Genomic DNA, 13,031 nt, shown 5'->3' on the forward strand with positions numbered 1-13,031 from the left:
GAGACAGGATTTTCATTTACCAAGGGTTATGTCTTTAAGTAAAAAATTAAGATTACACTGAAGTAGAAACCTGGCCCCAAACCACACTGTTCTATGCCCCAAGAAACTGTAATTAATTTGAAGCTATTATTCACTCTGATTATTGCCAGTGAAGTGATCTTTTGCCTTCTTTCTCCACCACTCTAACGAGCCATCCTCCCAGTTCTCTGAAGTAACGATCAGCCCAAGCACCACTTGGAGTGTCTGCTCTGGATTCAGCCCTGGTCCACACTCCCCTGCTGTCCTCTAGGGAGCAGAAGTGGCTGTGAGAAGTTGGAGCACTTCTGTTAGCACACCTTATTCTCACATTTGCTTCCATCATGATGCTAGAGACATTTTGTGGGGGATGGAGGGGATTCATCTTACCTCATCAGATACTGAGGGCACAGCAAGTTTTAATTGCTTCAGCATTAAAAGGAACAAAGCTCTCTCTCTCTCTCTCTCTCTCTCTCTCTCTCTCTCTCTCTCTCTCTAACACACACACACACACACACACACACACACACACACACACACACACACATTGTAAAGTGATGTTTCTGAAACTTAAAAAAATATAAATTCCAGAACTGCATTCTCTTGAGATGAGAACCCTTGGAAATATCATGTTTAATGATTGTGTGATTCCGCAACTCCAGGGACGGTCAGGTTTCTTCCATTTTGCCCATTTCTGGCCGCTTCCTCTGATTCTCTTGCTTGCATCATAAATATTCCTTTTCAACTCCCTGAACTCTAACTGTTTCCTTTGAGAGACATTTGAAAAGTAATCTCTTTTGCTATTTATTGTATTTAGCTTCATTTCCATCTTAGAGTTGTGTGTGTGTGTGTGTGTGTGTGTGTGTGTGTGTGTATATATATATTTCATCTACATTCCTCGTCTCTGATCAGGAAAAATGTTGTTTTTTGTGGAATGGGATGAATTTAATTGAGCAACTTTAAAATTTAGAGCACTTGTTGGTCTAAATTCCAAAAAGGAAGGGACTCTTTAAGCTCACTGCAACTATATTTGTTTCTGAAGGAGCCCTTTTTTTTTTTTTGCTGTGAATAAAGTGTCTCTTATTAAACAGAAAATAAAAGAAAGTTTGGCAGGACTCTACTCCCCTGGGGAAGACATCAGAAGAAATTGTGTGTGTGTGTGTGTGTGTGTGTGTGTGTGTCCTTGTGTGAAATTTTTGCTGATGAAATTTAGCATTAAGGTGTTAAGACGACTGCTCTGATCTATCAAGAAAGAGCTGCTGAATGCCTGGCAGCTTCTAGGAGAGAAGTATCCGTTTGACCTTTCTATATCCAATCTGCTAAATTTTCCAAATGCTCTGAGATAGAGTTCAGAAAATTGTATTCTCTTCTACATATAATTATGCTACCTCTAAAGAGAACTTAAAAATACTTCAACAATTTATGAAAAATTTTTATCAAAAGTTTTTCTCAGTCAGGTGCTTCTTTATGTTTGTAAAATAGGGTATTGTATTTCCAAAATAAGAAATTGAATCCAGGCATGGTGGCGCACGCTTGTAATCACAGCGTTCTGGAGGCTGAGACAATTACAGTTCACAGACAGCCTCAGCTACTACTTAGTGAGACCCTTTGCAACTCAGTGAGACCCTGTTTCAAAAATAAATAATAGGGCTAGTGGCATGACTGGAAGGTAGAATGTCCCTGGGTTCCATCCCTAGTACCAAAAAAAAAAAAAAAAAAAAAGAAATTGGAATCCACTTTCACCCTCCAATTCACCCTTGTACTCTAGAATTTGGATAAATACATTTGGGGCTCTAAGTTTGTGGCCTGAGCTCCAGCCCATAATGCTAAACTTACGTGTCTCTGTGTTCACCAGCTTTCCATCACTATAACAAAATGCCAGAGCAAATTAGCTTATAAAAAAAAGATGGCACATTAAGGCAGAAGTACCCGGCAGAGAAATTCAGCTCACCACATACCAGAGAGGGAGGCGGGCTAGGTCCCTTAATCATTCCAAGGGCCCAGCCCTAGTGACCTAAAGACCTCCTACTAGGCCCCACTGCTTACGGGTTCTACCACCTTCCAGTAGCACCTAGGGGTACAGGGCCTTTGAGAAACATTTAGAGTCCAAACTCTAGCAGTCCCCTCATATTTTCTCCACGTATACATCTTGAGATTTATGTTTCAAACCAGTGCTCTTAGTTTGATTCCTAAACCTGTTTTTCTTTAAGTTCCTTGGGGTCTCTACGGCCAGGATCACCACTGCCTCCCCTGACACCACCAGACTTTGCTCCTGATTCTGCCTCAACTTGCAGTGAATCCAGCGCTATGATCTTCCTCCCCATGCCTGCCAGAGGGCTCTTCTTCACTGCCCATGTCCCCAAAACCTGCATTTCTCTTAAAACCTTGTAACCAATGTCTTGACCTTTTTTTTTCTTTTTTTTTTCTCCTGTAATCCTCATTCTACCCTGAAGCCAAAATAATGTTTCTAAAACAAATCTTTATTTTCTGGCCTGAGATTTGGAAGATTTTTGTTTTGTTTGAGCCTCATCACAATAAAAAATTTGCTTTTGTTACTGAGGATTGGTACTGAATGAACCCAGAGCCATTGTACCTCTGAGCTACACACCCAGTCGTTTTTATCTTTTATTTTAAAACAAGGTCTCACTAAGTTGGCCAAGCTGGCTTTGAATCTGTGATCCTCCTGTTTCAGCCTCCCAAGTACTGGAGTTACAGAGCTGGGCCACCACACCCAGCACCACGATTTTTGCTCTAAAATCCAAACTCTTGACCTGACTCTTGCTATTTTTCTGTTTTTCCCCCCTTATAGTGACATCACCCCCTTGACCCATTACTATATTCCACATTAGTCGTAATTATCCTACTCATAGTGAATACACATGTTCCTCAACTTACAATGAAGTTATGTCCAGATAAGCCCACTGTCAATTGAACTTAATATTCCTAAGCTACTGAACATCCCAGCCTAGCCCAGCCTAACCTCAAAAACAATTCTTATGTTAGCCTACAGTTGGGAAAAATCATAAAACACAAAGCCTGTTTTATACTAAAGTGTTCAATGTCTCATTTAAGTTATTGAGGACATGATGGGATGTGAAAACAGGAAGTGAAATATCCAGAAAGTGCCGGCTGCACGGTAGAGCACCATTCGTATATATTCTCATGCTGGCTGGGCTGACCAGGAGCTGCGCACGGCTCACCGCCTTTGCCCTGCATCTCTACTGAGCGTCTCACAGCACAGGTCTACCCTGGGAAAAGATTCAACTTCAAAACTTAAAGCACAGTGTCTCCTGAGTGTGTCTCCCCTTCATATCACTGTCAAGTCAAAAACTGAGATTGACCCATCATCATGACAAAAGACCTGTGTACTCTTTCGTCTGCTATTTCCCCATCCTTGGTTAATTCTAATCTGTTCTCCAGACGTCAGAGGACTCTCTCTGAGCCCCGCCTCTCCTCTAGGATAGAATAGATGCTCTGAGCGCCCACACACCCTGGACCCACACGCGGGATGGCTCGTCCTCCCCTGGAGGCCCCGGAGGCAGGCTCCGCAGCTCACCTCTTTCTGATTTCTCTGCTCTGCCTGTTGAAAAAACAAATGAGGATGAGGAACCATTTATGGTATTTTTTCATATGTAAAACTGAACTCTAATTGTGGTGTTTGGGGCTACTTTGGAGCTTTGGAAAGGCAAGCAAGAAAGACTGAGGAAAAACAACTGGGTCTGTCCTCAGAAGACTGGGTGTCTGCTCAGTCCCTACAAGCTGGGAACTTGTCAAGTGTGTGCACCGCCCTGTGTTTCAGTTCCTGGTCAAAAAGCACAGGCTGACTTATTATCCAAACAAGGTGTGGCTAAGGACCAAGGGAGACTTGTCTGGGGCGGGTGGGGCACTGAGTGGATGGGTGGCTGCCTAAGAGAGAGGAGTCTCAGACTTTTCTCATCTGCGGTTGTCTTTATCCCACTGGGGCAAAACGCCAGCCTGGGCAACGTGGAGTGTGAGGGTTCCATGGGGCACAGATGGGAGGAGAGGGCTTGCCAGGCCTCTGCTCAGTTAGGTGGACCCTAACTGGACAGGAGGAGGAGATGATTCACCTTTAGCTTTCTCTTTGGGCGGGACTCAAAAATATAGTTTCTCTTAAGAACTGCTGGTGACAGTGAGACCTGCTGCAACATGAAAGCCACGTTTACAATCTCCATCCCTTTCAACAAGCAATTCCACTTCTAGGATTTATCCTATTGGAAGAATGTTTGAGAAGGGGAGGCACTTTAGCTGTGTAGGATGTTTACTGCAGTTGTGTTTATTTTAGTGGATGATTGAAAAATAATCTGAAATATGCCACCACTGAGGGATTGCTATTGGACTTTGGTGGATTCTCTGTAAAATGGAAATGTAACTAAAAAAAAATGTACCTAAATTCCAAGTGTGGTGGTGTACACTTGCGATCTCAGTATTTAAGAGGTTGAAACATCAAGATTATAGCTTTGAGGCCGGCCTCAGCAACTTAGTGAGATGCTATTTCAAAAATTACCCCTGGGCTTAATCACCAGTACAAAAAGTATTTTCTTAAAAAAGTTCCATTGATTTAAAAAAAAAAAATAAGGTAAATTAGGCAAATACAAAAAACAAAAGTTACCAGTGGGAAACGTACCCTGTTTTGAATGGGGTTCATCATTACGTCTTCAGGCAGGACACTGCCTGGCTAGACTCAGCTGCGGTCAAGGAAGCTCACTGGCTTCTGTGCAAAGGGTCTTTATTTGGTTTTGGATGGAGGCCAGGCCTTCATCTGGTCTTCTAAAACCTGGAAGGAAGCTTGAAGAGGAACATCAATCAGTCAGAAGCACAATTCCACTTTGAGATTGGAGGGCTGAAGTTGTAGGATACCCGGAAAGCAAAGTCTAAACTTAGCCTCAAAAGAAAAACAGTAACAATAATTACTACAGTGACTTAGCAAGATGTCTTGAGTGTGCAAGCGGTTGTTTCACTTAAATTGGTCCTTCTCCTAGCTAGCCTATTATCCTGGCTGCCTGTAAAACTCAGCGCAGAGCCTAAGTGCTCTGCAGAGTCACTGATTTGGGCTCCGTTCTCTTTATCTGCTTTATATCCAGGGACTTCCCTGTTGTGCAAATTTCACTTTGAACCCAGTGGAAATTACCTAGAAGGGGACTTTTGGGCCCACAGAATAGATATTTCACTGGCCTTTACTGCCTGGAGCCCCTCCCAGTATGTGGGGGACTTTTCTTACGTGGGCCTAGAGGAGTCTGCTGTGTACGCTGCCCACCGTCACACGGCAAACCAATAGCGGGAATACACACAGAATTCAGACCCCTTTTTCCCTCCTGCAAACTCATCCAGCTCATGTGTCAGCTGTCCCATGGATCTCTCCTTCCTTCTCTGCTGCCTGTCTGAGCTGCAAAAAGAATCTGTTAGATGAGCAAATAAGGTGACCTATCTGTGGGGATGGGAGGGGGATGAGGGAAATTCTCTAAAGCATATGATGTACTTTAGCAAACATATCAAAATCATTCACTAAGCCAAGCATGAGAAGGAGGGAAGGGGAAGGAATGGAGCGGGAACTGGGTAAGGGCTAATCGGGTGATGTGTGCATGTATGCCTCCACCATCTTTTATCCCATTGGAATGTATGACTACAAGCCGGGCTAGGTGGCGCACGTTGTAATCCCAGTACTTGGGAGGCTGAGACAGGAGAATCGCACAGTTTCGAAGCTGCCTCAGCTACTTAGTGAGGCTCTCAGCAACTTAGTGAGACCCTGTTTCCAAATAAAATACAAAATTGGTCTGGGAGTATAGTCCAGAGGTAAAAAGCCCCTGTGTTCCACCCCAGTACCACCGGAAAAAAAATGTATGACTACAATGCACCAATAAAAATAAAAAGATAATTTTATTTCACACTATTTTTCCACATTGCTGTGGTTCAGAGCCATCCGTTATGCACTTGTCAAATACATTGTGTGTCTTCACCCACAGCTTCCCTGTTGGGTGATTTAATACTAGGCAACAGTCTCCACTTAGGGGGAAGAAAGAAAGTGAAGAGGAAAGAAACCAGCTCAGTGCTGAAGCTGAGTTTGGGCCATTTGTTTTCTGGAAGGCAGGCTGCTGTCTCTTATCTGATTTGAACTTCTAGGTTCTCAGGATGAGAAATAAATTTTTTCCCAAGTCTCTGGAGGGTGGGCTTTCAGGAGTTTGGGAGAAAGTCTTGACGTGTCGGTCCCTAGTGGGCTTTCATGTTGGTTTGTTTTAATTCTGGGTGGGGAGGGTTCTAGAGGTATCTGGCTCAGGACAGTGCTGACCGCCTCCGGTTTATACTTCTCTTTCGAAGTTTATTTTATGTCTTGTTGTGGTTTTCAGATTTCTCATGGTTTGGATTGGGGAAAGTAAAATCAAGACAAGGTGTTGGTAAGTAGTTATTCCTTCTTTGGATAAGTCACAAGTCTGTGCTGTTTAATTCAGATGAAATGACTTGGACACCTTTATATTCATTGGCCCTTGACTCATTTTCTGTGCTTCTGGTTTCTGCATTGTTGGAGAAGGAGGTCTAGAGTTTTTCTAGAACAGACATGACTTTTGCTAAGTGAGTCCAATGAGTGGTTTTTGTGTTGTGGGGCGGTGTCCCCTGCCATCCTAGTTCTATGTAGGGATGCATTTGTAAAGGGCACACACGCGACACAAGTCCACAACTCCACACAGCACAGAGTTGGCTGAAAAAACCCAGCATCCGTGTTTGGCTCTAAACCCTTTCCATTGGCCAAGATATAAGAGAATTCTGAATCGACAAATCAGCTGTTCATTTATGACCATTTCTCTTTCCAAAACAGACTTTAAAGTCCAGACGCTGTGATTTGTGCTTGATTGCATTCTATTCTGTGCATTCAGACCGCGTGCTGACAATGGAGGACAGGGTCTGTAGCGGATAGCGTGAATACAGATGATGCAGATCATCATTAGGACTGAAGTCAGGTGTGATCTCCCGGGACCTCCAAACTGCTCCGTGTTTTCTATGGGTACAGAGACAATGAATGGAAATTGCATCCATGGCATAAAAGATAGACTGTTTGATACGATTCATGTGGCTTTCCAAGATCAGACAATCGTGGACAAAGTCTGTTGATTTGGTATTATTTTGGTAGCAAGGTTGGTTATAGGTAACATTGCAAAGCTGGGAAAGTGTACAGGTATGAGGGAGCCACCCAGTTTTGAGCCATCCACCCTATACTTTGTGCTCATCCTGTCCATATTAGGAAGGCTGTTTTATTTTCCTTTCTCAATCTGACATTGGATCTCATTCTGTTAAACACCCGCAATCAGTGTCTGTCCACTGACACACGAATGACCAGTGGGCTGAGCTCAGTTTGAGGCAAACTTGGCCAGACGGGGTCTGAAAGGGGGCGGAGATTGCACTGAGCCTCACTAACCCCATGAATTCCAAGGCAAAAAAGCTTCTAGAAAGCCAGCAAGGGGAAATAGAGATGGTACAGCCTTGGAACCTCAAGCTTTACCATCTCAGGACCTCTAGGCAGCACCCCGTGGCAGAATTGAGACCCAGCCAGGCACACTGGTCCCTTGAAGACACTGGAGGATGATCCTGCCTGGGCAGTCTATAAAGCTGCCCTTTGTAGGGCGTTGTGTCCCGTGTGTTGTGTGTGTGGAGAAAGCGGGTAATAAATTCTCACAGCAGTGCTGTGGCACAGTGACTTCCTTGCTGGCCACATGAACAGCTTTTCAAGCTAATCCACACTGCAGAAGAGTGTGCAGAAAGCCTCAGGAAGAAGGCTTCGTGCCTTTTAGATCATGTCAGAGAGTATTCATTAAAATGCCCAAGCTCCAGGCAATCTGGGGTTGTTATATTTTTTTAATTTTTCAGTATTGGACATTGAATCCAGGGGTATTCAACCTTCAAGCCACAGCCCCCAGTCCTATTTTTTTCTGCCGTATTTTTTATTCTTTATTTTGAAACAGGGTCCCACTAAGTTGTGGAGGGCCTCACTAAGTAGCTGAGGCTGGCCGCGAACCACAACCCCAGGGTCTCAGCCTCCTGAATGCTGGGATTATAAGCATGCGCCACCACTCCCAGCTTTGTTTATTTTAAAACAGTGTCTCACTAAGTTGCTCAGGGCCTGGCTAAATTGCTGAGGGCGGCCTTGAACCTTCAGCATCCTCTGGTCTTAGCCTCTCCAGTACTGGGAGTATAGGCATGAGCCACCACGCCTGGTTTCTATTGTTCTTCAGGCATGGTGAAGCCAACAGTTTGAGAGACTATGGCCACTGAAAAGATAGTTCCCAAGCAGGGTCACACCACACCACAGGGTGTTCACGGGGAAACCTTGGGGTCCCTCAGGAGGCAGAGGGAGAAAACAGGAGTAAAAGCCCTTATTGTGGCTTCCATGGGAAAGAAGGGATGAGGCAGAGAAAGTAGATTTAGGATTGGCTAGTTGGAGCAATTTCAGCACTCTGGGGCGGAAGGCCTGTCCTGAGTTTCGTGGTACCCACCTGGCCCTGGGCTGATGAGGGCAGCTAGGCAGCAGCCTGGACCGTAAGGGCCAGGTGAGGGAGGTGACGGGGTGTAGACTCTGCGTTTGTTGGTTTATATGTGAGATGTGTGCACTTGCAAGCAAAGTATTTAATATCTCCAGTAAGTGGCTAACCCTGGGGCAGACACTTTCTCCAGTGTAAGCAGGACCCCAGCTAGCAAAGTATAGAATACAAAAAATAAAAAGGCATAGTTAATACATTTGCTGGGAGTGAACACTCCTCCCCTCACCTTGAGGGCACTGCTGATATTGAAAGAAAAAAACACTGTCCCTGCTGACCTTTCCCTATTTGTATCACTGGAAATGAAGTCTAAATTAGGCTTAGAAATGTCTCAACAGTCAAATGTGTAGGACATGTTACCAAGTGGCTCTGATAAAAGGAAAAATTAAAGCTTCTTTGCACCTAAGATATATTAAAATAAAAATGGGCTAAAATATTTCCAGGCATAACTCCTATTTTTCAGCTCAGTAATGAGAACTATCTACCCCAAATTCTGCACATAATATAGCCAGCAATTTAAAACTTTATATTAATATTGTAATACATTTTTTAGGTCCTATATGCATTTCTTGTAACAAGCTGTGATGTGCCTCTGACTCTTCTGTCTTTTTCTTGGTGTCTGCTCAAATACATGCACAGACACACAAAGACATATCCCGTGATACGCACAGACAGGCTGCTGTCAAATTGTATAGACATCCATTGTCCCCGTGGAGAGCTTTGCCCCCTCCCAACTTTGCTGCGCCCTGCATTTCATTATTTCAAAATATTCATAGAAAAACGGGCTTAATTCCTGCAGCTTTACCAGCCACATCAGTCTTCTGGATCTGGGCACATCAATAACGAAGGAAGCAGTGCTTGAATTAATATTCCACTTGATGAATTGTTGAGGTTTGGGTCGCTCCGATTTGTCAACAGTGAATTTCTGCGAAGTGAAAGGGCTTTTGAAAAATTATCTTTGATACTGGATACCACTTCTGTGTGTGATTCCCCCCCTTTCCCAAACAAGAACCTGTTTGCTTGCCATCTATTTTAGGAAGGTCAGAGGTTTAACTGGAGAAATTTGGGGGAAGAATGGAGTTGACGGTCCACTGAATAGTGGGCAGGTGAGTCCAAGCCTGAGTTCCTGGAAAGAGCTCAAGACTGTCTTCTGTGTATTAACCTCCCCCAAAGGACTGAATGCTGCTGTATTGATCACAGCCTGACCTGGGCCAGGGGAGGGTCAGAGAAGAAATCAGCTGGGGTCCATGTATTTCTAATCATGGCTGGTGCTCCTGAAGGAAATATAGCTGGTCTTCTGACAGCATGTACGATTTTGCAAAAATGCCGACTCTCGCATTTTTGGAGGTAAAGGTGGACTTGGAATCTGTTGAGAAATGTGCTCCCTTGACTGGCGGCTCCGGCAGTAGCATGCTTTGGTAACCTCAGGGGAGGGAACAGCTGCTCTGGGGACTGAGCCAGGGAATCAGTGGCAGGAAGGTTTTTATTGACAACACGCAGAAACATTAGCATAATGCGCCTCCATTTTCCATTGCTGGCTAGAATTTTCATGATCTAAGGCTGTCAGGAAGCAGGTCATAAAACAGGGATGGTTGGGGATATTAGAAAGAACTTGTTTTTTGGGCTGTTCTTGGCAGGATTTCCGCTTTTTGCTAACACAGGTGAGCGAGGCGCAAGATAGCACCACCGGTGGGCTGGCCTTGGCTTCGAGAGTTCTGCACCTTCTGAATTGGCTGTGTGAGGACTTGTTTGCGGAATTAAGCCAGAGTATATCATTAAAGGCAACTTAATGCACATCCCATTGAGAGAATGTTTTAAAAATTACCTATAATAGCAGTTGGCTTCCTCCTGCATAGTTTGTTTAAGACACAGCTAGCTGGGGAATATCAATTGTTATCTCTACACACTGTGATAATCCCCTACAAAGGTTGGGGGAAAGCAATGGCTCTTGGAGATTATGGGATGGGTTATCATTATGTCACCTAGGAGAGTCGAAATTGTTATCAGAGTCCCTGCCAAGATGTTTGTTTTTGGAATCGCTATGCTTTTCACTGAAGCAATCAAGTGTGAAGGAAAGGTGGGGACTGAAATGCTCATGGGGCCACAGTGGAGCTAGGTCCTTGTACAGAAATTGCTACTTCAGACTTTCCCTTTCCTCTCAGGCCTTGTGCCCTGGCTGGGTACTTGACTCTGCCTTTCCACTCCCCTTTTTCCTTTCTTCTATATCTTTGTGGTTTCCCACCTTTTTCTTGGTTTATGCCAGTAGTCATGGCTACTGACCTTCTTCCATGGAACCCTGCACTCATTCAGTATACGTTAGGTATATCTAAGATGTTTTGTCTACTTCCTGCCCCTGGAGTTTCTATCCTGAGTAACCATATCTACTTCAAAGCATTGTCATTAATACTTATCTTTGTAAGTCTGTTTTGGTTGCAAGCAATATAAGTTTGTTGGTCAGTAGACACATCCTTCAGACAAGATACGGTAGGCTGTATGTGTGGGCATGTACATTTTGAGGTGTTGGACTAAAAACTTTAAGTCATATTAAAAATGTTGTTTCCAGGAGTGGTAATGTACACCTGTAATCCCAGTACTTGGGAGGCTAAGCTAAGAGAATTGCAGGTTCGAAACCAGCTTCAGCAACTTAGTGAGACTCTCAACAACTTAGCAATACTGTTTCCAAGTAAAAAATAGAATAGGGTTAGGGTTGTATCCTACAGGTAGAAGGCCCTTGGATTCCATCCTCAGTACCACAGAGAAAAAAGAAAGAAAGAATCTATTATTACTGCTTTAATATAAAGGCATTCAATTAATACCCATAAATGATATTGAAGCAAAGGGCAGACAACTTTATCATGAAACTGACCCATTACTATGATGAGAATATTTTGTAGATGGAATTGGTGCAGATACTCACAGAATAGAGCAAAATAGGGAAGACAGGGTTAGCACAGTAAAATATAGTTATAACCCTCCAGTTAAAGTTCACTTAGAATTGCTTAGTAGTAATTCACGCTCACGAAGCACATTCAGACTTACACTATATTTTCATCTGGGTTGTCTCAAAAGAAACCAAGCCGATACTACTCTGCACATTTTCCAAATGTAAGTATCTATAGAGGTACAAAGAAAGTAGGTGCTTTGTCCAGAGTGCAGAGGTGGGAAGCTCAGATCTTGTAATTATCAGCATCATTTTCAGTGCCCTGTGAAATGGGAAACCCCACTTCACACTGGGAGTTTCAGGGACAGAGTATTCTAAAGGTGTTCATGGGACAGAAAGAAAATCTGCTTACTCAATTAGGAAGAAGGAAACGAAGAAATTGGAACTCTTATACATTGCTGGTGGGAATTCAGAACGGCATAGCTGTTTGGAAAACAACTTGTAAACAAAGTGTTACACACAAAGCTACCACATGATCAACCCATTACGCTCAGGAGACAGAAGAACATGTGTCCATACAAAAGCCTGTACATAAATGTTCATAGCTGCATTATTCCTAATGGCCAAATAGTTCAAATAAGCCAAACATCTTTCAGTGGATGCACGGATAGATAAACAAATTTAGCAGATCCATTCAACGTAGCATTATTGAGCAATAAAAAGGAAGTACTTACACATTCCACAATTTGGATGAACCTTTAAAACATTATGCTAAGTGAAAGAAGCCATTTTCAAAATGTCATACATTGCATTAGTCCATTTTGGTGAAGTGTCGGAATAAGTAAATTCACGGAGATGGAGATTAAATTTGTGCAGTCCTATAACTGGGAGCAGGGAAAATGGGGGATGTGTGCTAATTGGGGTAAAAATGTCCTAAAGTGAGATTGTACTGATGACTGCACAGCTCTGCAAATGGAACCAAATCCCATTGAATTGTGCACTTGAAATGGGTGAATTTAATGCATATGAATTATAGCTCCATTTAAGCCATTAAGTTATAGAAAAATATCTATTTTTTTCCACCTCCAGGCCCAGCTTCGGTTATCAGCAATGATGACGACTCTGCCAGCCCCCTCCACCACATCTCCAATGGAAGTAACACTCCATCCTCTTCTGAGGGTGGCCCCGATGCTGTCATTATTGGAATGACCAAGATCCCGGTCATTGAAAATCCCCAGTACTTTGGCATCACCAATAGTCAGCTCAAGCCAGACACATGTAAGTACAGCTATTCATACTTACTGGCTCATTTTCTGCATCGCTCTATCAAGAAATGTGTTTATCAGAACTCCTGACAAGGCCAACTGGAGGGCGGGTGAAATGTCTGAGGGTCCTGGTAGCCTTTGGCCTGCAGACTAGATCCTTCAGTGTGCTGCTTACAGAATTCTCAGGGAATGTCTCCTGCTGGGATGGGAATTGTGGGCAGATACTATCTTCTCTTGGGATCCATTTCCCCAAACCATTTGTCAACATGAAGTTGGAATCAAGGCATGCTTATCTTGAGAAAGATAGAGACAGAAACCAGAAGTATC

General features: G+C 43.5%; 1 protein-coding gene across 1 annotated transcript in view; it reads left to right on the forward strand.

Annotated features, from left to right (window-relative positions):
- The window catches only part of NTRK2 (neurotrophic receptor tyrosine kinase 2), a gene marked incomplete at both ends in the record, with an annotated part of 373,926 nt that overhangs the window by 198,882 nt on the left and 162,013 nt on the right, over positions 1 to 13,031 (forward strand). Inside the window, 2 exons of the mRNA XM_080709003.1 lie at positions 6,378 to 6,425; positions 12,529 to 12,717. Of these exons, the coding sequence (XP_080565129.1) occupies positions 6,378 to 6,425; positions 12,529 to 12,717 (237 nt within the window). The remainder of the gene's footprint in view (positions 1 to 6,377; positions 6,426 to 12,528; positions 12,718 to 13,031) is intronic.

Source organism: Muscardinus avellanarius (genome assembly GCF_963383645.1).
Source record: "Muscardinus avellanarius genome assembly, chromosome: 13".
In the NCBI taxonomy this organism is placed as follows: Eukaryota; Metazoa; Chordata; class Mammalia; order Rodentia; family Gliridae; genus Muscardinus; species Muscardinus avellanarius.